At 42.6% G+C, this 27,844-nt stretch overlaps 1 protein-coding gene across 1 annotated transcript in view; it reads left to right on the top strand.

Moving 5' to 3' along the window:
* PIWIL4 (piwi like RNA-mediated gene silencing 4) overlaps positions 1–27,844 on the top strand; it is a 33,800-nt gene that overhangs the window by 3,287 nt on the left and 2,669 nt on the right. Inside the window, exons 3-19 of the mRNA XM_035115476.2 lie at positions 8–86; positions 1,494–1,619; positions 4,373–4,587; positions 6,309–6,430; positions 9,360–9,440; positions 9,812–10,009; positions 13,962–14,073; positions 15,617–15,740; positions 16,655–16,772; positions 17,998–18,109; positions 18,366–18,550; positions 21,821–21,893; positions 22,873–23,073; positions 23,376–23,479; positions 23,921–23,991; positions 25,823–25,976; positions 26,156–26,284. Coding sequence (XP_034971367.2) covers positions 8–86; positions 1,494–1,619; positions 4,373–4,587; positions 6,309–6,430; positions 9,360–9,440; positions 9,812–10,009; positions 13,962–14,073; positions 15,617–15,740; positions 16,655–16,772; positions 17,998–18,109; positions 18,366–18,550; positions 21,821–21,893; positions 22,873–23,073; positions 23,376–23,479; positions 23,921–23,991; positions 25,823–25,976; positions 26,156–26,284 — 2,204 coding nt within the window. The remainder of the gene's footprint in view (positions 1–7; positions 87–1,493; positions 1,620–4,372; positions 4,588–6,308; positions 6,431–9,359; positions 9,441–9,811; positions 10,010–13,961; positions 14,074–15,616; positions 15,741–16,654; positions 16,773–17,997; positions 18,110–18,365; positions 18,551–21,820; positions 21,894–22,872; positions 23,074–23,375; positions 23,480–23,920; positions 23,992–25,822; positions 25,977–26,155; positions 26,285–27,844) is intronic.

Below are 27,844 nucleotides of genomic sequence, written 5' to 3'. Positions count from 1 at the left end.
TTCACAGAGTTGCTCTGGGAGTGGGGATTCTTTTGCTTTGCAGAAAGAAACTTCTGATACAAGATCTGGGAACAGCCCCCCTAAATGTAAGTGTTTGGCTTAAATCACTATTTAGTAGTGACTATTGTTAACTCATCTTTCTCTCCAGAGCATGATAAGGTGTTCAAAGTGCTGGTAATTGTTTGTTTGTTTGTTTGTTTGTTTATTAAATTTGTATACCACCTCCATCTATACATCACAGGGTAGTTCACAACATAAAACTTTTGCTTTTAAAACTTTACATGGCATATCTGAGAGAGCACCCTCTCCCACACAGACCACTTCACCCTTCCCTTCAGGTCATCTGGAGAGGCCTTGCTCTAAGATCAAACATTTTCCAAAGGAAAATATTGTTGTACACACTTCAGTTTTGAAGTAGAGATTTTAGGGGTGTAGGTACATATTCCAGGTTTGGTTTTCTTGGAATGAAGTTTACTGAAGACGGTGGTGCCTTCATGATACATAGTTTTATTCACATATAGATGTAGAGGCTGAACATAAGAGCGAAGGGGGCTCAGCGTTGACACTCTAACATACCGGTACCTTACTCCCCCATTAGCTTTTTAGGGGGATTCCCAGAGCTATAACTTTAGTTTCGGAACAGAGAGTAAGTCAAGCCTTGCTCTGCCTTCCCAGCTCCCACCTTACAATCCCTAGCCTACTGTTCTCTTTTACCTAGGATGGCATCACCTCCAACCAGGTAGGGGTGGAAAGACCTCACTTCTTCTGGAAAGATCGCTAACTAGTAGTTTCTATGGTAATTAAGCCATTAATTCGACACAGAGGTTCATTAAACCATTTTTTCCTATTACAGAATACACCGCACAGTTATAAAACCACAGGGGACCCAAATATGACATTAGACTCCCACCCCTAATCCAATAACACATTTCCGAGCACAATTCAAAGTGTTGGTGCTGACCTTTAAAGCCCTAAACGGCCTCGGTCCTATATACCTGAAGGAGCGTCTCCACCCCCATTGTTCAGCCTGGACACTGAGATCCAGCGCCGAGGGCCTTCTGGCGGTTCCCTCACTGCGAGAAGCAAAGCTACAGGGAACCAGGCAGAGGGCCTTCTCGGTAGTGGCACCCGCCCTGTGGAACGGCCTTCCAAGGAGATAAACAACTACAGTACCTGACATTTAGGAAACACCTAAAGGCAGCCCTGTTTAGGGAAGTTTTTAATCTGTGATATTTTAATGTATTTTGGTATTTGTTGGAAGCCGCCCAGAGTGGCGGGGGAAACCCAGCCAGATGGGCAGGGTATAAATAAATAAATAAATAAATAAATAAATAAATAATATTTGGGTGCATAACAGAACCCTTGTATTGATATGCTGTTCCTGGAAAAGCTCACCATACTTCTTCATTTTTTACATTTTGTTGATAGTTAAATGATGTTCATGGTGAGTTTTTCCTCATTCTCTTTGATTTTATGTTTGCTTTGTCTTCTAGATGGCTTCTCTGTCGGAAGTTCTGGGTATAAAGTGATGGACAGAGGGGGAAGGATCCGTTGCAACTTTCAAGACATGGGAGTAAATACCAGGGAGACAATAAAACATGTAAAAGATTCTAAAACAGGTATCTTTGTCTGGAAAGGGATTTTCATCTGGAAGTAGCCATCCTACTACAGCAACATGGCCTTTGCCCTGAGCTTTCCTAGCACTGTAGCAGCCAAGCTGCAGCAATATTCCAGTTGCCGTGTTATGGGAGAGAATAGAGTTGCCTGTGCATAGCCTTGCCATTGGGAAGTGATTGTGTGTGCTTTAAGAAAAAGTTGGAGTTGTGTGCTCAGTTACAGAAAGAGAGAAGGCACAAAGCCACCAAATAACCAATCTCTTGCTCTCTCTTTATTTTTATTTTTCTCTCTTGTTTCTCTCTTGTGTCTCATGGTCTAGCCACAGGCTCTTCTTGTCTGCTTTACACTGGAAAATATGAATTGCTCTTTCCAAGCAAACTTGGTTGCATCCACACTGAAGCCACTTGTAGGGCATGACAAAGGCTGCTTGACTCTGCACACATCTTCCCCCAGTGATGCTGCTGCAGCCACTGCCACGACCAGAATAGTGTATTGGGAGCTGGCAGGCCACTGGTGGTGGGAGGGGCTTTAACCACATCATTTATGTGGACCACTGGTTGCCCACCCATGCACTAGACCAATTTGTAAAACAGCCAGAACAGCGAATTTGTACCTTGGCAAAAGGTTTGCTAAAATTCAGCTGAGTAAACTGAGATTGTAAAGGTAAAGGGACCCTTGACCATTAGATCCAGTCATGACCAACTCTGGGGTTGTGGCGCTCATTTCGCGTTATTGGCCGAGGGAGCCGGTGTACAGCTTCCAGGTCATGTGGCCAGCATGACAAAGCCGCTTCTGGCAAACCAGAGCAGCGCACGGAAACGTTTACCTTCCCGCTGTAGTGGTACCTATTTATTTACTTGCCCTCTTGACGTGCTTTTGAACTGCTAGGTTGGCAGGAGCAGGGACCGAGCAACGGGAGCTCACCCCGTCGCAGGGATTCGAACTGCCGACCTTCTGATCGGCAAGCCCTAGGCTCTGTGGTTTAACCCACAGCGCCACCTGCTGTGAGATGAGGAATGCACACAAAAAATGTGTAGTGAAAACAGCAGTCGTGGTACCATAAATACAAAAGATGGCCCCTCTCAAAGTGGGGTGTAAATGGGGAGACAGAAGGAAATCTGCTTAATAAGTCCATTTTCAGAGGATTTCTCTGATCCCTAGTTCAGGTGTGTCTACTTTTTATATTGTGTTATTCTATCAAGCTTTGGGTTGTTAATTAATTTGGCACATTCATGCCTGGGGAGTCGGAAGAAAGTTGAACGGGCATCACAACATTGAAGAGAACCAGAGCTAATCTCATACAGCCTTCACAACTGAGTGCCATAGCTGCCAAGTTATCCCTTTTTTTAAGGGATTTTCCCTTATGCTGAATAGGCTTCCTCGTGAGAAAAGGGAAAACTTGGCAGCTATGCTGAGTGCATGCCAAATACATAGCATAGGCATTGTATACACTCTTTGTCCCAGTTTGCATATAGCACTAAGCATGAACATGCAGACACAGTAAAAATGATGTCCATTTCACTCCCCCTACCAGCTCTGCTGCTGCTGCGCTACCCACAGTCATCTATGGTGTGTGATTTGTCTCGCTTCAGACAAGTCATAAGCTGTAGCCAAGATTTGTTGTTTGTTCAGGGGAGACAAACCAAGGTTTGCCTGTGACGCAAAGAGAAACCATGGCTTCTCTGAGTAGGGTGACAGCAGTAGGACTGGAGGGTGGGGCAGAACAAAATTGCGATTCTTTTTTTTTTTACTGTGTGTACCTGCAGGCTTGATTATTGTAACTCGCTCTACACGGGGCTGCCCTTGAAGCTGACCCAGAAACTCCAGCGGGTGCAGAATGCCGCGGCGAGGCTCCTTATGGGGTCCTTGCCGCAGGACCACATTCATCCAGTGCTTTACCAGCTGCACTGGCTCCTGGTGGAGTACAGGGTCAGGTTTAAGGTGCTGGTTTTGACCTTTAAAGCCCTATGTGGCCTAGGACCCTTGTACCTACGGGACCGCCTCTCCTGGTATACCCCGCAGAGGACCTTAAGGTCCACAAATAACACTTTGGAGGTCCCGATCCGGAAGGTGGTTGGATTGGTCTTAACTAGAGCCAGGGCCTTTTCAGTACTGACCCCGACTTGGTGGAACGCTCTGTCACAAGAGACCAGGGCCCTGCGGGATTTGACATCTTTCAGCAGGGCCTGCAAGACAGAGCTGTTCCGCCTGGCCTTTGGTTTGGACTCAGTCTGACCCTTATGTTTCTCTCCCTTTATGGTTTCGATTTATGGGCTACTAGTAAAATGAGGCTGCATTTTAAATTGTATTTTAACCCGTATTTTAATTAACTGTTTTTATTTTACGTTTTATTGTAATTTTATTGGTGTTAGCCGCCCTGAGCCTGGTTCTGGCCAGGGAGGTCAGGGTATAAATAAAAAAAATTATTATTATATTATGCTTGTGTATTGACTTGGTTATGTCTTAGTGTTATGTGTGAACCAGGCCTATAGTCTTAAGGTAAATTTATATAACATTCAAATAGAAAGGCAGTCACATATTTAGCCCCTGTTGTGTGGCTCTGTATGCTAAACACTACATTGTTATGGCAGCTGCAAGTATATCTTCATTGGTACAGTAGGAGTGATTTGTAGTTTAGGTCTGTCCTTGCCTGGAGAAAAGTTTTACCCAACCAAGGCAAGCAGCACATTGAAAAGAATCAAGAATACATATTTGTTCATGCAAAGTGAATTTTTAACAAGTTTGTCTATTTCAGGCTCAAGTGGAATTCCTGTGAAACTTGTTACCAACCTGTTTAGTTTAGGCTTGCCAAGGGAATGGCAGCTTTATCAGTATCATGTAGAATTTATGCCAGAGCTGGTGTCGAGACGTTTGCGGACTGCGCTGTTGTATGGCCATGCTGAACTTCAGGGGAAAACCAAAGTATTTGATGGTGCATCTCTGTTTCTAACAGAGAAACTGGAGAATAAGGTAAGATCGTGTGCATCATTAAAATATGCAGGAGCCAACATTCTGATATATTTTGTTTGGGAAAGAGTTGCTTAATAGGCTATATGTTAGCCTTCAAATATTGTAAGAGTTGTCTTGTAGATGATGGAACAAATTTGGTTTGTGTTGCTCCAGAGGATAGGACCTAAAACCGTGGGTTCAAATCACAAGAACTTCCTAATGGTATGAGCTCCTCTGACAATGGAACAGAGACTGCCTTAGAAGGTGGTGGACTCCCATTGCTTACAGATTTTTAAGCAGTGGTTGGATGCCCACCTATTGGGGATGCTGTACTGCACTAACAAGGGTGTCATGGACTAGCTGGATGCCAAGGCTTGGTGAGAGGCACCAGCTGGCGAACCCCCCAAGTGAACCCCCAGGGGGAAAAGACTCAGAGCCAGGGGATTGGTGGTGAGACAATGATAAGCAGTCAGAAGGACAAGATTGGGAGGAGGAGGTGTCAGAAGCTAAAGAGCAGGAAGAGTCTGTGGCAGAGAGCAGTCCAGAACCAGAGACAGAGTGGAGGCTGGCTGCTGAAGAAGCCAGGGAGTCTCCCCCTCCTGCTGTGACCAGCTCCCCTCATCCCTGGTTGCTCAGAAAAATGAAGAGTAATGCAGAAATCTCAACTAGATCATACATGACAGGTGGTCATCCAATCTCCCCTTCTCACTTGCATTCCCTCACTTTTGCCTACTGTCTTCTCTTCTTCATCCTTTCACCTTTTCTCTGTTCCGATACTATTCAGATCCAGTATCAGCATTTTTGCCCTCTTCTTCCTCAGTAGTTCTAATCATGGCTGGGCTGAGAGGAAAGGTATGACTTGCTAGATGGCCTGTTGGAAAATGACCTCCTCCATGGTGTTGCCTGAGGTGGGCTTTCCTCCTCCCAGATGCCTCCTCTTCATTTTTTTGTTTTGTTCATTTAGCATGTTGCTGCTTGTGTGTGAAAAAAGCAGAAGTTGTGTGAAAGATAGAGGCTCTGGAATTCCCCCATAAAAATGTATAAAGTAACTTCAAACTTGCTTATAACTTCCAATCTGGTTTATGTCACACCCTGGAAACTCTTTATTAGCCCCTCCAAAGCATGAATGGCTTGCAAAAATAATAAAACTCTGGGAAAGTCTTTCATTAGTAAAATTATCTGCCTGTCCCGAGATTCATTTATTTCAAATAATGAAAATCAATAATTTTATTTCCCTGATTGGTGTAACTGCCCCGTCATAAAACATAAGACATGTCCTGTTACATCAGACCAAAGGCCCATTTAGTCGAGCATCGTGTTTTCACATTGGCCAACCAGATGCCTCCAACAGGTCATGAGCAGTCTCCCTACTTGCATCTCTGATTCTGGAGGTAGCATAGCCTTCATGCCTAGAAGCCATTGATAGCCATATCCTCTCTGGATAAGGCTCCTACATTTATACCAGGCCTTGACAATCTGTAGACTTCCTGCTGTTCATTGGTTGTAGAAGCTGTCTGGTGTGTGATAGCCGCTTTCCTTTCAGTTATGAAGAGAACTCGGAGGCTTTAGTATGCATATTTAAAAGAAAAGCAAGCTAGGCATGAGACTTCAGCCATTAGTTTCCTAGCTCATCCCAGGGTCTACAATATTCTGAGTACAATCCTTTTGCAGTATATAGAAATGAGAAGATGTAGTCTGAAGAGAAACCACATAACTCATATATTCCACTGATCCCTGTTTAGGTTACAGAACTGTCTTGTGTAACCCGGAGGGATGAAACTGTGAAGATGACTATTACACTAACCCACCAGCTGCTTCCCAGCAATCCTGTGTGCATTCAGTTTTTAAACATCGTCTTTAAGAAGTAAGCCTTTTGGTAATTTATTGTCAAAGATCAGTTGGTTATAAAAAGATGCTCAGAATATTCATATTCTGCTAAAACAATAAAACAGCCAGCTATTAAAACAAAACCTTAAACATCACTAGCAGTTTATCATGTTTCTCTTTCCAGACTTCTTTGGGTGCAGTTTTATTATTGAAAAAGTAATTTAAGCCACTTTCACTGTTAACATTTTTAACTGCAACTAAATATTTAATTTTCTGGCAAGAGGTCCATATATTCAGTGCATCCAGTGGCCTAGTTCACAAGTCACAGAAAGCCATAGCTTATGGTTAACCGTGAACGCAGGGCTCACTCTTGCTTTTCTTCTCCTTTAGCATGGGTGGAAACAGCAAACCACGACCCCCAGCTTAGTATTATACCTGGAGCAGAGATCATGGTTTGGTTGTTTCTCACTCAAACAAACCACAATTAGTAAATTAGCCATTTGTGTGTCCATAGTAAGCTGTTACCGTGTTTCTCATAAAATAAGACACCATCTTATATTTATTTTACTCATGAAAATAAGCCTATGGCTTATTTTCGGAGGTGTCTTATTTTTTTTTAAAAAATTACCTTCTCTTCCTGTAGCGGCTCGGCGCCCGGAACTGGCTGCTGCGCTGCTGGGCGCTTTGTCAGCGCTTCAGCAGGGCACGCTGCTGGGTCGTGTCTGGTCCGGGCTCCACGCGGCGTGCGCTGCGGCTCTTGCCGGGTCCCGCCGCTGGGTCGGAGCTCCACGCGGCGCACGCTGCGGCTCTTGCCGGATCCCGCCACTGGGTCGGCGCTCGGAGTGGTGCGCACTGCGGCTCTTGCCGCGTCCCGCCACCAGGTCTGGGCTTGGCATGGCGCACACTGCGGCTCTTGCTGCGTCCCGCCGCCCGGTCGGCGCTTGGAGCGGCGCGCTCTGCGGCTCTTGCTGCGTCCCACCTCCCGCTCGGTGCGGGGCACGCTGCTGGGCATTTTGGAGGGGCAGCAGCATCCGGTTCCTGGCCCTGAGAGGCATTTCCTCTTCCATTGCGCCATCCAGACCTGCTCCCACCACTATGGCTTATTTTTGGGGTATGTCTTATATTTTTTTCAACCCAGGAAAATCCTGCCATGGCTTATTTTCTAGGTGTGTCTTATTTTATGAGAAACACGGTAACTATGGTTTACCAATTGGATCATAGAATCATTGAGTTGGAAGAGACCACAAGGGCCATCCAGTCCAACCCCCTACCAAGCAGGAAACACCACCAAAGCATTCCTGACAGATTCCTTTAAGCCTCCGCTTAAAGACCTCCAAAGAAGAAGACCACACTCCTTGGCAGCAAATTCCACTGTCGAACAGCTCTTACTGTCAGGAAGTTCTTCCTAATGTTTAGGTGGAATCTTCTTTCTTGTAGCTTGAATCCATTGCTCCGTGTCCACTTTCTGGAGGAGCAGAAAACAACCTTTCACCCTCTTCTATATGACATCCTTTTATATATTTGAACATGGCTATCATATCACCCCTTAACCTTTTCTTCTCCAGGCTAAACATACCCAGCTCCCTAAGCCGTTCCTCATAAGGCATCGTTTCCAGGCCTTTGACCATTTTGGTTGCCCTCCTCTGGACATGTTCCAGCTTGTCAGTATCCTTCTTGAACTGTGGTGCCCAGAACTGGACACAGTATTCCAGGTGAAGTCTGACCAGAGCGGAATACAGTGGTACTATTACTTCCCTTGATCTAGATGCTATACTCCTATTGATGCAGCCCAGAATTGCATTGGCTTTTTTAGCTGCTGCATCACACTGTTGACTCATGTCAAGTTTGTGGTCTTCCAAGACTCCTAGATCCTTTTCACGTGTACTGCTCTCAAGCCAGGTGTCACCCATCCTGTATTTGTGCCTTTCATTTTTTTTACCCAAGTATAGTACTTTACATTTCTCCTGTTAAAATTCATCTTGTTTGCTTTGGTCCAGTTGTCTAATCTGTTAAGGTCATTTTGAAGTGTGATCCTGTCCTCTGGGGTATTAGCCACCAAGGCGCGGATTCCCATTGGTTGCAAGAGCTTCTTGCACTCAGCGGAAGCCGCATCACACATTTGGGTTCCAAAAAAAGTTTGAAAACGGAAGCATTTACTTCCGGGGTTTCGGCGTTTGAGAACCGAAACGTATGACAATGAAGACATTCGGGAACTGAGGTTCCCCTGTATTTCTAAACCTACCCACTAGTTATTGTGGGCATCAGATACAACTTCCAATGTGGGATAGTCAGAATGCTGATAAAAAATCTCATTTCCATTGCCAGTTGTTTTGAAATCAGCAGACCACTTTCAGATTAGCCCATCCAAAATCCCCAAGACACCAGTCACATTCAGACATTTCCCACAAATTTCTTCTAGCTGTGCTCTTCGTGGTGCTGATGCCTCAAATTAACCATTCAAGATTTATTACATGAAAATTGCTCTTTTTATATAAGCATGTTAAAAAGTACCATATAACTCTACAGTGGTCCCTCGACTTACAAATTACTCGACATCCGTAGGTTTCAACTTACGAACGGGACGAATGGCTGCACGCTTACGAATTTTTCTACATCCAAATGGAAACGGTTGGCGGCTTTAAATGCGTGTTTTTTACTTATGAATTTGTCCATGCGTTTTTTCGACATGAATTTTTCTGATTTTTTTTTCCTATGGGAAGCCGCGTTTCGACTTCCGAACTTTTCGACCTACGAATGTGCATTCGGAACAGATTAAGTTTGTAAGTCGAGGGACCACTGTATTTGATTGTTCTAACTATAGTCTATACACCCGAATAGTTTCTGCCAAGGTAGATTTTAGTTCACATGTTTAGTTAGATTTGAGAAGTTTGCCCTGTGTAAAATTAACAAATTAGGAAAATGATGCTTCTGTTGCATGCCATATTTAAACATATGTTACTATTTAGGGTTTTGAAAAAGTTGTCTATGCACCAAATTGGACGAAACTTCTACAGTCCTTCAGATCCAGTGGAAATTCCCCAGCACAAGTGAGTTGGTTGCCCCCGTCTTGTAATTACATAATTAAATCTCTTATTGGTAGATTGTTTGTATGGCAATATGTTTTATGTGCAGCCCAATCCTATTCATATTTACTCCAGATAAGTAAGTCTCATTGGAATCAGTTGGATTTGCTCCTGCATAAGAATTGCAGCCTTAATCTTTTTGCAGCAAACGTAAGCTTCAGCTGTTAAACTACCGGTATGTCCAAATATAGAACTGCTTTTATATACCACCATGCTTAAAATGTAATTCTAGTTTCATTCCTGCATATACATGCCCTGCCTTTGAACCAGAGAGTATACACAGTCTGGATTTATTAGATCTACCCAGATATGTCTTTGTCATCCTTTTCTTTCAGATTGACTCTTTGGCCAGGATTTGCTGTGACTATTGGACAGTTTGAGGACAAAGTGATGCTATGTGCAGATGTGAGCCACAAAGTCCTTCGCAATGAGAATGTCTTGGAATTTATGATGAACCTCTATGGAAGTGTGGACAACTCACGTTTTGCAGAAACATGTGAAAAGGAACTGGTGGGGCTTATTGTCCTTACAAGGTAATGTTTGTTATTTGGAAGTTGCTTTTTCTTTTGGAAATTTTAAGTGAGTGGCTACATTTGAATTGGCAAAATTAGCAAAGATTCAGTTGATATGCATTCAGAACTTTTAAGAGCTCCCTGTATGAATCCTATTTCCTGTAAGTTAACAGATTGTTTGGTTCTAGTCAGATAGGGTGGATTTCCCGAACCTGTGGCCCTCTGGATGTTGTTGGATGATATCTGGATTATGTTGTCACCATTGGCTATGTTGGCTGGGGCTGGTAGAAGGTTTTGTTCAAAACATCATGAGGGCATCTGGATGGGGAAGGACAGAGGAATCCTCATGCATAATCATTGCTTCCCTTCTGTAAAAAGAAAAATTGCAAGTTGTCTGCAGGCTCACCGAACGGCAACTGCAATATTGCATGAATTCACAGATCCCATATTACACCATGAATATGAGTAAAAAAAGAGCTTGGGAGAAACCCGAAAGATGGGAATTTGGTAAGTCAGATAAAAATATTTCAAAAAGAATTAGAAAATGTGGTAGATCAAGAATTGGAAAAAAAGTCAGTTGGTATAGACAAAGACAGTTTGAACAGGGAAATAAAATGGGGAAATTTTTATCATGGCAATTAAGGAAAAAACAAAACGAGAAAATTATAACAAAAGTAAGAGAAGAAGGAAAATGCTGGACAAAGATTGATGAGATACAAAGATGTTTAATTGGGTACTATAAAAAACTATATAAAGGGGAAGCCGGAAAGGAGATGGAAATCAAAAATTATTTGGGGAAGTATAGGGGAGAAGTATTAAAAGAGGAGGAAATAAAATTGTTAAATGACCCGATCTCCAAACAAGAAATTACCTGGGCGATAAAAAAATTAAAATTGGGGAAATCGCCAGGAACGGACGGCCTGGGGAGTCAACATTATAAAATTCTAAAAGAAGAGCTAATGGACACATACCATAAATTAGTGAATGAGGCACTAGAGAAGGGAAATATACCTCAGTCATGGCAAGAGGCCTATATAATCCTTCTGCCAAAAGAAAAAGGGGAGGAGATATTGGTTTCGAATTTTAGGCCAATATCATTCCTAAATATGGATTATAAAATATATGCGAATATATTGGCAGAGAGATTAAAAAGAGTATTAAATAGAATAATTAATCAAAATCAACAAGGTTTCTTACCAAAAAGGAAAATTGCAAATAACATCAGAATGCTTCTAAACATATTTGAATTCCTAGATTGGAACCCAGGAAAAAAAGCAGCCTTTGTATTTTTAGATGCTGAGAAGGCTTTTGACAGCCTCTCATGGGATTTCATGAAAAACATAATGACCAAAATTGGAATCAAGGGGAATTTTGCGAAAGGCATCAATGCTATATATAAAAATCAAACGGCCAAATTAATTGTAAATGGGAGAATTTCGGAGGAGTTTGGAATAGGAAAAGGAACGAGGCAGGGTTGTCCGCTTTCGCCCTTACTGTTTATAATGTCTATCGAATGTTTATTAAATGAAATCAAAGATGAAGAGGAAATTAAAGGGATAAAGGTGAGAAAACACATAGTTAAAGTGAGGGCGTTCGCGGACGACATTATAGTAATGTTAGAAAATCCAGAAGAATCGATTTCGAAATTAAAGAAGAAATTAGAAGATTTTGGGATCGCTTCAGGCTTTAAAGTAAATGTGAAAAAAACAAAAATTATGACAAAAAATATAAGAAAAGAAGAGATAGGAAAGTTGGAAAAATTGACAGGCTGGCAAGTAGTTAAAAAAGTGAAATATTTAGGCATAGAAATGACCACGAATAATATAAATTTATTTGAGAATAATTATTCAAAATTGTGGAAAGAGATTAAAACGGATTTGGAAAGGTGGAAAAATTTATTTTTAACAATCTCAGGCAGAATAGCAGCGATAAAAATGGTGGTGTTACCCAAGATTATGTTTCTCTTCCAAACCCTTCCGATAGTGGGGGAAAAGTCGATATTCGAAGAATGGCGAAAGATTTTAAGCAAATTTATCTGGGCAGGGGGGAACCCAGGATTCAATACAAATTATTAACAGAAACAAAAGAAAGAGGTGGCTGGGGAGTACCAGATTTAAGGTTGTACTATGTGGCAGCGGGTTTCTGCTGGATCAAGGATTGGCTAACCTTAGAGAATAAAGAATTGTTGGAGGTGAAAGGCTTCCGCAACATCAAAGGTTGGCACAACTACTTATTAATGGAACAAAAAGGAAACAATAGGGAATTCACAGACCACATAGTTAAAAAATCATTATTCCAGATTTGGCAAGAGTTTAAAAATTTAGTGGAGCCACAAAGCCCCTGGTGGGCATCACCCGTGGAAATGTCAGTGATGAGACCTAGTTGGGGAGATGGAAAATGGCCAACATATAAGGACCTGGTAGTGAAGGAGGGAAACAACCTGAATTTAAAACCCTATGATGAAATAAAGAAGTATTGCTCAAGTTGGTTACAATATAACCAAATACAAAGTATATTTAATTTACATAAAGCAATTGGCTTTTCAGGTAAGGAGTCAAAATTACAAGAAATAATAATAAATAATGATAAAAAACCATTAGGCAAAATGTACAAATTTTTATTGGATTGGGAATTAAAAGATGAATTGACTAAAAAAGTAATGATAACCTGGGCGACCGATATTGGAAGACCAATATTAATTAGTCAGTGGGAAAAATTATGGAAAATTGATGTTAAATTTACTGCATGTATAACAATTAGAGAAAACATCTTAAAGATGTTTTATAGATGGTATATAACCCCAGAAAAGATTGAAAAATTCTATAGAGTGGGAGATGGCAAATGTTGGAAATGCCAGGAAAAGACAGGTTCCTTCTATCACTGCTGGTGGACATGCCCAAAGGTGGCAAAATTCTGGAATGAGGTCTATGAAAAATTTAAAAAGATGATGAAATTTACTTTTGAAAAGAAGCCCGAGCTATTCCTCTTAAGCATGGTCCCATTGGATTTCCCAAAGGATAGAATAAATATTTTATTATATGCATGTGCGGCTGCAAGAATCTTAATAGCATCAAAGTGGAAAGAAGAAAAGATCCCGACAATACAAGATTGGCAAGAGAAATTAGTAGAATATCTAAAATTGGCAAAACTAACAGCGATAATAAGAGAGATTTCTAGACATAAAATAGTAGAAGAATGGAAATATGTGCAAGAGTTTCTGGAAAAAGAAAATTTAGAAAATAGATTAGTAGCGTGTATAAATTAAAGTTATAAAAGGTGAGAAAGAGTATTTAGACAAATAGAATATTATAAAAATAGGGGAAATGAGAAAAGGCAGTCAACAGGTTCAGAAGAAGGGAAGCGCGTAGTAATTAGTAGGAAGGTTAGCTATTATTATTTCGTTTCTTTCTTCGTATTGTTCCTTCTTTTCTTTTTCTTTTTCCTTTTTTTCTTCTCTCCTTTTCTTCCTGTTTAATCTTCTTCTTATTTCTTCTCTTATCTCCGGTCTCTCCCTTTTTAATTTTTTGTTGTAGATGTATGAATGGAATGGATTATATATGATTTATGATTTATATGATTTATAAGAGCTATATGATTTGTATATGTATAATTTTTTCTTTTTTTTCTTTTCTTTTTTCTTTTTTCCTTTTTCTTTTTTTGAGGAGCGAGTGGATGTAAAAATTATGATTTATCTGTCTTTTAATGATATATGTTCATTTTAAAGTTTCAATAAAGTACTTTTTTAATTCAAAAAAAATAAAAAATAAAATAAAATAAAGAATATGAGTAGATCAAGCTTTTCTTTTAGTGCATGTCATCTCTGGTGTGCCTGCCATTGGTGCTGAATCTTAGTGAAGCAGTGAATTCTGCTGGATCATTTTGGGTCTGTGACAGCAGAATAATATTTTGAAATGCACTTTATAATATTTATAATATTTTGAAATGCATTTTAATGTGCACTTAATCATTTCAGATACAACAACAAGACCTATCGAATCGATGATATTGAGTGGACTGTGAAGCCAACAGATATGTTTCAGAAAAGTGATGGCACTCAGATCTCTTATGTAGATTACTACAAACAGGTAAATAAGAAGCAGGGTGATGCTGTAGGAGAAGAGTGGAATTTCACTGGTGAAATATAGGAAACAACTGAGGCAAAGTGGATATGGGATAATATATGCAGCCGCTGGGAGAGATCATCAGGGGGTTTGGGTTGGGTGTCCATCAGTACAGTGGTGCCTTGCTTAACAAACGCCCCGTAAGACAAAATTTTCGCTTAAAGAAAGGATTTTTCTAGCGGAGGTTGCCTCGCTAGACAAATTCGTTTTACGAAAAATTCGTCTAGCGAATCGCGGTTTCCCATAGGAATGCATTGAAATTCAATTAATGCGTTCCTATGGGCAATTTTTTTTAAAAAAAATCAATGCATTCCTATGGGATTCGCTAGACAAATTTTTCGTTATAAGAATAGACCTGTGGAACGGATTAAATTCGTCTAGTGAGGCACCACTGTATGCTGATGATACCCAGCTCTACCTCTCTTTTAAATCAGAACCAGTGAAGGCGGTGAAGGTCCTGTGTGAGTGCCTGGAGGCGGTTGGAGGATGGATGGCGGCTAACAGATTGAGATTGAATCCTGACAAGACAGAAGTACTGTTTGTGGGGGACAGGAGGCGGGCGGGTGTGGAGGACTCCCTGGTCCTGAATGGGGTAACTGTGCCCCTGAAAGACCAGGTGCGCAGCCTGGGAGTCATTTTAGACTCACAGCTGTCCATGGAGGCACAGGTCAACTCTGTGTCCAGGGCAGCTGTTTATCAGCTCCATCTGGTACGCAGGCTGAGTCCCTACCTGCCCACTGACTGTCTCTCCAGAGTGGTGCATGCTCTAGTTATCTCTCGCTTGGACTACTGCAATGCACTCTACGTGGGGCTACCTTTGAAGGTGACCCGGAAACTACAACTAATCCAGAATGCAGCACCTAGACTGGTGACTGGGAGCGGCCGCCGAGACCACATAACACCGGTCCTGAAAGACCTACATTGGCTCCCAGTACGTTTCCGAGCACAATTCAAAGTGTTGGTGTTGACCTTTAAAGCCCTAAACGGCCTCGGTCCGGTATACCTGAAGGAGCGTCTCCACCCCCATCGTTCTGCCCGGACACTGAGGTCCAGCTCCGAGGCCTTCTGGCGGTTCCCTCGCTACGAGAAGCCAAGTTACAGGGAACCAGGCAGAGGCCTTCTCTGTAGTGGCACCCACCCTGTGGAATGCCCTCCCACTAGAGGTCAAAGAGAACAACAATTACCAGACCTTTAGAAAGCATCTCAAGGCAGCCCTGTTTAGGGAAGCTTTTAATGTCTGGTGGATTTCTGTATTTTAGTGTTTTGTTGGAAGCCGCCCAGAGTGGCTGGGGGAACCCGGCCAGATGGGCGGGGTATAAATAAATTATTATTATTATTATTATTATTATTATTATTATTATTATTATTATCATTAGGAGTGCAAAATGCTCAAATTCAGTTGGACATCCCATTTTGCCTTGTGCTGTGTATGTCTTTTGCCCATAAGTACCATGGGCACAGAGTAAGAGCAATTTGCCTACCTCTTCTTTTAAATTTCCCTGAACAGCAGTATGATGCAGTCCTGACTGACCTAAATCAACCCATGCTCGTAAGCCAGCTGAAGAGTAAGGCCAGGAGCACTGTTGGACCTCGTGTGGCCCACCTCATCCCTGAACTCTGCTACTTGACAGGTAAACAACAGGTGATCTGGCCCATTAGAGCAACTTTGTGAACTTAGAGAAAACAAGTCTGAACTTGTCTTCATTCAGTCCTCCAGTATTCAGGACTTACAGATCTGGCTTATAGTCACATTGACTTTGTAGAAATTGGATGTTTTCAATTGTGGCAAGTTGAATCTGGAATACCCATTGTGTGAGGATGGGCTGTAATGACAGAGTACATTCTTTGCATGCAGAAAGTTCCAAGTTTAATTCCTGGCATCTGCAGCCAAAGCAGAGAAGGCCCATCAGTTGTTGTTGGTCTACAGCTTCCATCATCCCTGACCATTGGCTGGTGAGAATTGGAGTCCTCTGGAAGGCCACAGCTTCCTTACTCTTGGCATAAATGTTAAAAAGCATGAAGAAGATAAAGTATGGTGGAGTGTTGCGAGAGTAGGCTGGGATGTTGAGAAGTAGCATTGTTTGCAGTATTAACAAAAAACATACTGTAATTTATCTGTGTAGCCTCTTCTCCACTTCTTTGGCGGTCCTTTATTTGACACACACACAAGTGTAGGGACCAACAGTCAACATTTGACAGTGCATATTCTAAGTACAGAGTGGGGTGGCTTTTTTGCTTACTTTAGTTTTGCATTTGAGAAGCATTAAAACATGCACTTCCTCTTTCCCACTGCACTCTGAAGTGATACCGTGTGTTGACTGAATGCATAGAACTGCCCTTAGATGTTCTAACTACACATCATTGCAAGGCAGTGCAAATATTAGTACATCATGATTGAAGGTTTGCTGGATGAAGTGAGATATGAGATACTGTACTTTTGCACTTCTCCACCTGCCTATCAGTCATGCCACCTACCTTGCTTTTGGTTACCAACCTTTCCCCACATGAGCCCAAGATTGATTTCCTGATGCAAATTGTTTGTTAGGCTTGAGCAGCCGTGCGACTTCTGACTTCCGTTTGATGAAAGATTTAGCCCAAGAAACTCACTTGGCCCCAGACCGCAGGCACCAACGGCTATCTAGACTTGCTGACAACATTCAGAGGTAATTCTACTGGATCTGATGGACTGTATAAGTTTCGTTCAATTTGGTGCAAAGATAACTTTTTCAAAACCTTAAACAGGTTTCAACAAGATCTGTTTTGTGACTCTTGCTGTGTCTGCCATGCTTAGACTTGGAGACTGCTTCAAGTATAGCTGCCCAAAATATGATACAGGCAGTGTAATATTTGTGTGCGTGATCTCTGTGTGATGTGATCTACAGGAAAATTGACCAACTGTTTACGGACTGGATCTGGTTTGTGTTGAAGCTGGAAGCTGTTCCCTATTTTTCACTCTTAAGGACAAAAAAATAATGCTTTCAAGTTATAGAAAATGGACATATTCTACACTTTAATATTTATTACATTTCTCTTTTTGGATTTTGTATGCAACATATGTGTGTTTTTATGTATTTATTTATTAGTTATGCTAGGCCTGAGCACATATGCTCCATAGTACTTCAGCCCTTACTGTTAAATGGCATCTTTGACCACTTATAAGGCATAAGGCAGAATATACATACCGTATACACCCCACAGTTTGCATAGGTATGCATATATAGAGAGGATTGCAGCCTTAGGTGTTTATTGTGTTTATTCTGTGCCTACAACCCCTAGATGGAGTTAAAGTACCATAGCTGGTTATTACAAAGACTAAGAGTATTTCCCCCTTTAAACATCCTGAAACATCCATGGAAATATGTCATTGACACTATACAGCCTTCTGTGTGGAAAGGGCTTATTACATTTCTTTGTTTGTTTGTTTTTAAAACCGCATTTTTAGAATTATTCTGTATAAACTAATTGATGCTTTTTCTTTCATTCATTGCTTTCACCTTCAACTGATATTGTTAGCTGTGTTATGACAGTACTGGCTTGGTTAAGCTCCAATAAGTTCATTCAGCTGTATGTTTTGATGAAGAGAATGTGGTGCTGGTGGGAGACAATGAACTTGGTTTTGGTCTTGGGGTGTTACTGCTGTGAATCCCTTCATCATAGGCTCAGGTTGTATATATATAAATAAACCATATATCCTAAAGACACCATAGTATCTGTTGTACCTTGTTCCAAAAGAAACACGAACCCTAGGTCAGTGCCTAGAACCCCTGAAATCTTGTACCGCTTGGAAATTGGGGTGGCATGCAACAGTGTAAAATTCTGCTTTGCCTTTATTACCGTAAAAACTATATACAAGCATACATAACATTGGGGGTGCACATTTTATTGCAGAAACAAAGATGCACGTTTAGAATTGGAGAGCTGGGGGCTGAAGCTTGGGTGTCAGGCTTCCCTGACTGGCCGCGTGGTCACCTCAGAAAAAATCCTCATGCAGAATGAAGTCGTAAGTATTATAGAGACTCTGTTCCATTTTATGTCCTGGACTTGAATGTGGTCTCTGTTAGAGAGAGGCTCATACATGATTCCAAATGTTGCATTTGGCTTTTAGAATAGTTGTCTATGTGTGTGAGTCCTGGGAGGGAGATTCTGAATTTCAGTACAATTTAAGGCCATTTGAAGTTTCCGTTAATTGACAGTTTATACATAAGCTTTCTCCCTCAAATTACTGGGGTCATTTGCTTCTCTTTTTCTTCTTGCAGTGCATGCCAATGAATGCCAGTGACTGGTTCAGAGATATGCGTAATATGAAGATGATAGGAGTGGCACATCTACAGAGCTGGATAATGCTGTGCAGCAGCAGAAACTCTGAGCTTGCACATAGTCTCATGAACTGTTTGAGACGAGTGGGAGGTCCCATGGGATTCCATATTGAATATCCAAAAGTGTGAGAGAGATTCAGATAACAAACCTTGTTTTTTTCTTTACCTCACTCTTTTTCATACATTGTGGGTTTGGGGTTTTTTAATGGGTGTGTGTGTAAGATAATTTTAAGTGTGCGTATCTAAAAATACAAAGTGTGTAAATGTGACAACGATGCATTTGCAAACTCATGGGGGAACGAGGGTTAACTTTTTGTTCACTATTTAAGGCAGAGGTTTTCAACCTTTTTGAGTCCATGGCTCCCTTGACCAACTACAGCACCCCTGTGGAACTCAAGAGCCAGTTATGTCACCCCTCGCCTGCAGAGCTGGCAGCCCCTCACCCTTTTTCCAACACCCTCCCTTGTGGGGTGTTCCCTCTGTATCCTCTCCTCTCCCCTCTCTTTGCCACTCTGAGGTCCACTCCTTGGTCTCTGGGCCACCCCACCCCACCCCAAAGAGAGGTGTCTCCTCATACTGCCCCACAAGGGCCTGGGAAGAGGATGCCCCCAACGGAGACTGGCCAGAGTTGAATGTGAGGCCAGCACCTTACCTTGGGAGGCAGCAATGGCAGCACTGTCAGACCTGTATGGTGGAAAGGCTACCCATCAGCACTGGACACTTAGTCCCAGGTAGGCCTTGCATTCAGCAAGCACAAGAAAAGCAAGCACAGTGACTGCCTGCCTGGCCTCCCACTTATCTGTCTGTTCCCAACAGCAAGGGTTGGTGGACTGGCTAGCTGGACTCCCTCGCCTGCTTGCTTGTGTACTCCTAGGCTGCCTCAACTCCTGGCAACCAGGACCCCTGGTCAGCCCCAGAGGCACCATTTGCCTGGGGAGCTTGTAGCCACGGTTGCTGTAACAAACAGCTTTGGGGAGGCAGAAACACGAGAGGGCATCAGAGGAGGGAAGGAAGAAAAGAGGGATAAAGGCCATTGTTGCCTGTGGCACCCCTGACCATCATTCAAGGCACCCCAGGTGCCATGGCACACTGGTTGAAAACCCACTGATCTAAGGAGCTCTTGGAGGCAGGCCCCTAGGTTTGCTGCTGCAAAGGTATGTGCAGCAAACAGCAGTGTGCTTCCCTTTTGTCCTGTGTATATCAAGCAAACTAAGGATGGATGGTGGGCAACCTTTGTGTATGTGGTGGCAGTTTGAAATTACCATGTATGGTGGTTCCTTACTATTCCCCCCCCACACCAAATGTAGACACTGTTTAATTGGTTCCTTTCCCTTTTTTTTACAAACACCTCAAAGCAGTGTAAAATAAGTAGCAGTTCAGTCACGTGCTACTGCCAGCACATGCAGGATTGAGCTTATCACACTGGGTAGCACAGAATCACATTATTCGTGGTATATGGAAAGCTTCATTTTCTGCAAGGCTGGCTGGATGCCAGCTAGTAGTCAGCATGAGTATAGAACTTGGTGGGAGACATTAAAAACCACTGGCTTTTGTATAACCTTCCTCCTTGCTAATCTAATTTTTTATGTTGAAGTTCTTCAATATTTGTGTGCTAATTTAATCAACCTTGATTGCCCATATCTCAGATATCTCTAACTCTGGCCATGGTTTGATGGTCCATGTTAAATAGTGGAATTTCAAGCAAATGAGGACTTTCAGGTCATAAAAACTAAATCCCCACTGTACTACTTTTCTGCCTGTGCATATTACATCAGTGCAGGCCATGACTAGTAGCTGATTCACGCAATTTACAACTGGTGAAGTCAATCCAAGTAGATTTTCCGGTAGAAATTCACACACTGAGGAGTTTTGCAAATATTAACTTTTTGAAGCGTTCCACATTTACATACCCACTTTATGTTAACTTTGCTATAGAGAAAAATCCAAGGATTGTATAGTCTTCATTTGATGTGATCATTTATCTTTAATCAGCATATCTTACATTCCTTTGTTGGTAGGGGCTCATATGTTCTATGGTCCAGATAAAACCTGCTGTCCATGAACAGATTTTGCATGGTTTGCTCTGAAACTTTAAAGACGGGCATTCAGACAGGGCTTGGATCGTTGCAACTCCATAACTTAATATGCTTTGTCTCTCCCCACCTCTCCTTTTTATTGAGTGGCCCCAGTCCTAGAATATGTCAGAATCCTGGCAGGGTAATCTAGCGAAAACGCGCTGGCAACAGTACCAAAGCTTCACCAGCTGCGAGGGGTCGGTCTGTAATTATGCTCTGGCAATATCTCTATAGTTAGGCTTCCCCCTGCTCTTGGCAGACTTCATTGGGGGCAAGAGGGTTGGCACAGAAATAAAGCATTGGCTTTCTGTCTGATTTTCTTACTGAAGTTGGAAAGTAATGACTGATCATAGAATCATAGAGTTGGAAGAGACCACAAGGGCCATCCAGTCCAACCCCCTGCCGAGCAGAAAACACCATCAAAGCATTCTTGACATATGCCCGTCAAGCCTCTGCTTAAAGACCTCCAAAGAAGGAGACTCCACCACACTCCTTGGTAGCAAATTCCACTGCCGAACAGCTCTTACTGTCAGGAAGTTCTTCCTAATGTTTAGGTGGAATCTTCTTGTACAGTAGTTTGAATCCATTGCTCCGTGTCCGCTTCTCTGGAGCAGCAGAAAACAATCTTTCTCCCTCCTCCATATGACATCCTTTCATATATTTGAACATGGCTATCATATCACCCCTTAACCTTCTCTTCTCCAGGCTAAACATACCTAGCTCCCTAAGCCGTTCCTCATAAGGCATCGTTTCCAGGCCTTTGACCATTTTGGCATGTTGTCTCTGAAGTAAGTTCCACTGAATTCAATGAGGCTCCCTCTTGTAATTTTATTGGGGGCCGTTGTTTTAAGAAGGATTCCTCCCTTACCATATTCTGTTTGCAAACATCACAAAGTACTGAAGAAAAGTATTTGTTGAATCAACATCAGAAAAGGGGTAGGGACAGAACGGGGTGTTTTCAGGCTTTTTCAATGGGTATTCCAATTATACACAATTTCATGTAATCATGCATAAATGATGAGTTGCCTGTATTACTATCCCGGGTGTGTGTCTATGTGTATGTATCCCAACTTCATGATGTTTTACTTGGGCCCATATATAAAACGTAATTCTGTGTTCATGGATCATCCTTCCTCTTCCCACCACTGTAATTTTGTGCATTATTAATCTCCTGAAATGCTGATGAATTCTGTCCTGGGTTTGATATCATTTTCCCCAGAAGCCGGTGGAATGCTGTGTTCTGAGAGATGTCCTTTAGACTGCCAATTACAGCGTTAGCATTTCTAATGTTCCCCATTGCTTTCTGATCTTTGTCTGCAGCATACCAGTGCAGGAGAGCCCCTCAGCATTTATTCGAGCTCTGCAACAGTATGTGACTCCTGAGTTACAGCTGGTGCGTATGCATATTTTAGTTGCTTTTCAAATTTGTTTGAAGAGAGGCATGTGTGTTGCCTGGTGATGTTCAAGGTATCTGGAAAGAAGCTATTGGAAGTTGGTCCTTCTAGAGAATGCAGCGCACTAGGCTGATTTGTATGATGATTATTTTTTTATGGTACAACTTCTTTTCCTGTCCACCTTGACTGCATATATGTGATACATTACTTCTCCCAAATAATCTTGAAATCCGTAATTTATCCCTCACAGAGCTACAATTTCCAGCACCCTTAACAAACTACAGCTCTCAGGATCCAGGGGTGGAGGAAGTCTTGTGTTTTAAGTTTGCAAATTATACCAATGTTATCAAGGACTATATTTAGTTTGTAATCCACTGAGTTTGTAATCCACAAAATGTCGCAGTGGGGAAATCTCGTTTCAGGATTCTTGCCACTCCATACTGCATCAAATTTAAAGGGTTACTATTAGTGCAACTTTACTATTATTATGTAGCTCTTAACTATGCCTTCAGGTTGGGTAAACTGAGGGAGTGGGGTGTTTAGTTTGTAATTTTTCTATTTTCAAAATGTAACTCAAAGGTTGTTTTTTGGGTTTTTTTTGCAAGTATAAAATTCAATTAAACAATTAGAAGTTTTGGTTGGCTCTTGCAGCTAACCACTCTGCTTTGGGCAGCTTTTGCTGATTTGGAAACTCGTTTTCAATTAATCTTACATTTGTACCGGTACTACATGTTACATGTAAGAAAATCCTGACAACCTACTTCTGGTGGCTTAAAGGCATCTTTGGGGTGGTGCAGTTGGCAGCTGGAAAGGGGGGAGTCACGCCTTTCTTTCACCAACATTTCTGCTTTGATTGCCCCTTTCTCTCCTGCTTCAGAAGAGTTCCAGCTGTGTAATGCTGAATCAAGGACTCGAGCAAGCCTGGCTTGTGAGCAAACCTCAGGGACTGAATCTGCTTGTCTGTTTTGCCACTTTTAGGTGCTGTGTGTGTTGCCTTCCAACAAGAAGGACTGTTATGATGCTGTGAAGAAGTTCTTAAGTTTTGAGCGGCCCATCCCTAGCCAGTGTGTACTTGCTCGCACCCTGAGCAAGCAAGGGATGATGATGAGCGTAGCCACAAAAATTGCAATGCAGATCACCTGTAAGCTTGGAGGGGCACCATGGGCAGTTGAGATACCAGTAAGTAGTTTTGTTTACATCCACCCCACCCCGCCACCACTTCCAAACAAAGCAGGCCTTTATCATGCTGCTGTACTACCTCCTCCAGAATCAAAGGTTGTATGCCACTGAGTACCAGTTGTGTGGGGATCACAAGTGAGGAAAGTGCTATTGCACCCAAGTCCTGCTTGCAGACCTTTCTTGCTGGCATCTGGTTGGCCACTATGAGAACAGGATACAGGAGTAAATGGGCCTTTGGTCTGATCCAGCATGGTGGTTCTAACATAGGCAGCCTCTGATTCTATCTGCTGTTTATTCAACAGCTGAAGTCCGTCATGGTGGTCGGCATTGATGTCAACAAAGATGCTTCGACCAAAGGAAGCTCAGTTATTGGATTTGTGGCCAGCTCAAATTTACAACTGACTAGGTAAGATTCTTGATTCACTAGCTCGACACTTCTCAGGAGATTGTCACTGCAGTGGAAGCTCAGTAGCTATGTAATGTGAAGGTGCAGTTCCCAGGTACTCGTCAGCTGCTCTGTTGATGCACTGTGTGGGCATCAATGCTGATCTTTTGGATATTTCAGTATTTCCCATGGGAAATGGGAGCGAAGCATGGGCATTTGTATCGCAGGTATCTGGAGCTGCATCTCTCAAATCAGTTTCCTGTAGACAAATAAATATGATAGGGTTCAGCAACTGGTGCCCCCCCAACCTATTTGTGGTTTCTCTTGATGATGTAGGAGTGTACAGAACCCCCATGAAGGCAATAGAGGACTCCAAATAGACTTAGAGAAAGTTTAATAAGCCTGTACTGCTATAACTATGCAGATAACCTCAAAACAAATTTTATTTCCTTTTATGTCCAGGTGGTATTCTCGTTGCATGCTGCAAAATTCAGGATCAAACACTGCAGATTGTTTAAAGGTCTGCATGAAAGGTAGGGGTGCTGCTGTAGAAATTAGTGAAATATACTTAATGGTTGAACATTTATTTCTTGAGGTGGGAGAGTAGATGCTCCTTCACGTATCTGGGTACCAAGCTAAAAGTAAACAGCAGCAGCACCTTGAACTGGGTTCAGAAACTGACTGGAAGGTACTGTACTTGTATATCAAGGTCATACAATTTGTGTGGTCTGCCAATTATGCACAGTCCTTGGGCTGTACATGAAGGCCTGGAACATTAGGCTGAACCCTGCTCCAGCACCAACCCTGCAAGGTTGCCTAATAGCTCCAGGGAGTCCTGTCCTAGTCTGTCTCTCTGCTGCCACGACCATCTTAGGAGTCACCTGTGGCAAGGGGCACAGGATTCCCACTGCCCAACAATGGTCTTCTCAGGAGTAGGGAAGTAGCTAGCTGGATTCTAAGTCTCCTGCTTGGCAACTTCAGCCTGGCTCCCCTCCTGCTTCAGCAATTTATTCAAAATGAGGGAATGAAAGAGCAAGTATGCAGATCAAAATAAAATATCATACCAGGATATTGGTCTCACTGTTTCTACGGTAGGCCAAGCACTACAAAACTTATTCTCAGTGGTCATCTTCGGTGTTGATTGCATCAGGCATCAGTTGCAGGGACAAAAACTGCATCACAACACTAATATTTTAAAGAGTGTCTGACTCAAGTGGGTCTTGAGTGACAGGTGGCTCTATCCAGCCAACCATAAGTCATGCCACATTCTCAAGGTAGGCAGTTTGGCACCTTTTGGGAGCTGGGCGAGATGCTTTACGGTGTTAATTACCCCTGGATTCTCTCCTATTCTCTACTAGACATTTGAGAAGCATTGTGGCTTTTCCGCTAAGGCAGAAAGGAGGGCAAGAAATTAGGGCCCTTTGCTATGTGGCCTACCAGATACTTTATTAGACAGCAAAATTAGGGTCTGGAGGCTCTCCTGGGTTGCTGTGACTATTTGGGGAAGGACTACCGGTATGGATGACTCCTAGTAAAGAGAACATACTTCACATGCAAAAGGTCATAGGTTCAGTTGCCAGCATATTCAGGCAGGGCTGAGAGAGACCCCCCCCCCCCATCTTTAAACCCTGGAAAGTAATTGCCAATCAGCACATACAATATTGAGCTGGATATACAATGATCTGACTGTATAAGGCAGCTTCCTATGGTACACTGTTTATCATGGTAGCTTACAAGACTTACCTACGTTTATTTATTTATTTATTTATTTATTTATTTATTTATTTTGTTCCCACTGTTGCATACTGTCAAATAGAATTTTTAAATACTACATCAAGTCTGCAAAACGTGTTTACCAGAGGAGATAATGGGATTAGTGTACATACCAGGAATGGTGGAATGTGTGACCCTCGAAATAATGCTGAATTCCATGTCCCATCAGCCTTAGCCATGATGAATAGTTAAGGATGATCCGCTAAGGATGATGGAGAGTCACAAGTATCATTTGTATACACCATGCAGTAGGCAGGTATCTGTTGCAGCCTTTCCTGAGCAGGTGCTCACCAGAAGCTTTGGACTACAACCTCTTTCAGCCCCAGGCAGCACAGCTGAGGCTGATGGGAGTTGTAGTCCATAACACTGGGAGGGTATCAGACTGGATCTCTAGCGCCATTCATTCTTGAGCAAGTAACACCAGCTTTTTAAAAAGACAACTAAAAGCCTTTGTGCCTACAAATAAAAGTTCATTCATTTTTGTTTCATCTGCAGTGTCAATGTGAAGGGAAGCTTACTTATGATCAGCTTGTTCCCACATGGGATCAGTTATGTAACTCCATTCTTTATTTCCTCCTTGTGGTTCCGTAGATGCTTTAAATAATTGGCAGACATGTAATGGGCAGCTGCCTGCACGCATAATAGTGTACCGTGACGGCGTTGGAGATGGACAGCTGAAGATGGTGGTAAACTTTGAAGTCCCACAGATACTAAGTGCCCTCGATGAGTCCAGTGGTGGTTGCAGGTAAACTGATCCTGTCCTGCCTTTTGTCTTTACCAGGCAGGCAGTTTGAAACAATCATGGTTGTTGGAAGCAAGACTTGTTCTTTATCAGCATCTCTCATTTAGCAGTGGTGGCAAAGAATGCATGGTTACCCCTGCATCACTGATTTACCTTTTAAAATGTCTTTCTTTTTACATCAGAAAAGCCAAACTATCAGTGATTGTGGTCAGGAAGAAATGCCTTCATCGTTTCTTCATCGAGACCAATAGAAGCCTGCAAAACCCTCCTGTTGGGACAGTTATTGACACAGAGGCTACTCGACCTGAATGGCAAGTATAGATATTGGCACAACTATGAAAGCAAGGTGATGGAGAACAGCTTCAGATTGGCTAAGTAAGACAAGCTTATTAAGCAGTTTCTATCAGTTCCAAACCAGGAAGGCTTCCTCTCTTGAATAAAAGGTAAAGGGAACCCTGACCATTAGGTCCAGTCGTGGACAATTCTGGGGTTGTGGCGCTCATCTCACTTTACTGACCGAGGGAGCCGGCGTACAACTTCTGGGTCATGTGGCCAGCATGACTAAGCCACTTCTGGCGAACCAGAGCAGTGCACGGAAATGCCGTTTACCTTCCCGCCGGAGCAGTACCTATTTATCTACTTGCACTTTGACGTGCTTTCAAACTGCTAGGTGGGCAGGAGCTGGGACCGAGCAACGGGAGCTCACCCCGTCGCTGGAATTCGAACCGCCGACCTTCTGATCAGCAAGCCCTAGGCTTTGTGGTTTAACCCACAGCGCCACCTGCGTCCCTTCTCTCTTGAATACTTCTGCCCTAGTTCTTTGCTTGGTTGTTCAAAGTAATAGCCATTCCAGAATGTTCTGACAGACTGGACAATTGAATAACCAGATGCTGCGTTAAATGGGAATTCTTTTTACATGATGTTACAAAGGTTCATGTTCAAGGAATCTGAAGGGCTCCAGGCAGCAGAATATGTAACAGGTCCCCTCAACCAGCAATTTGTGCAGAGGGGAGGGTGAGTAAACTGACCCTCTGAGTCTTGTGCCTTAATGCCTCGTGGAAGCAAGCCAAGTCACTTGCCCAATTTCTTCTTTAAAATTTCACCTAGCTACAGGCGGTGACCATTTCGCTCAGGAGTTCTGTTTCTGGCCCCCATGTACCTTGCTGGAGTGGGTATAAGCCTGCCCTGTTCCATTCCGTTCTGCCCTCCCCCCATTCTGCCTTGTTGTGGGTCCAAAAGGACCCATGCATTGGCAGTTGCAAGTCAATTGGATGCACCCAAAATGGTCACCACCTGTAGTCTTGGTTTAATAAAGAAGAGCACGGGTCTCCATATCAGTGATGCCCCAAAACAGTATCTTTTCTGGTCCCCAATCTTTTTGGCTTTCACCACAAGATCATACCTTTATATTCTGCATTAATGCAGAATCACATTCTGGACTAGGGGTAGACAGTGTGGTGCCCTTCAGATGGACAAATCACACCAGCCATCACCTTTAGTCATGCTGATAGGAGTTAAAGTCCAGCAGTATCTGGAAGGTACCACATTGGCTACACCTGACCCAAACCCATACTTGCAGTCACTAGTAGATATTGAAACTCCCAAATCAGGTGCTGTGCGAAGTATTTTATCATTTATGGATATAGCAAGTAGGCTTATAATTGAGAGCCAATATGATACTACAGTGGTTAGAGTGATGGACTTTGACTGGGAAGACCTGGACTGGAATCCCAATTCACAGGGTCTCCTTAGGCTAGTCACTCAAAGCTCAGCCTAACCTAACTCTCAGGATTGTTGCAGAGATATCGGTGAGATGGTTGTGGTAACCAACAGCCATTTACAACTGCGTGTGTGGTGTGGAACAAATAAAA

The sequence above is a fragment of the Zootoca vivipara genome, chromosome 4, assembly GCF_963506605.1.
Source record: "Zootoca vivipara chromosome 4, rZooViv1.1, whole genome shotgun sequence".
In the NCBI taxonomy this organism is placed as follows: Eukaryota; Metazoa; Chordata; class Lepidosauria; order Squamata; family Lacertidae; genus Zootoca; species Zootoca vivipara.
The sequence above is the reverse complement of the archived record's forward strand: the minus strand, read 5'-3'. Positions and strand labels throughout refer to the sequence as shown.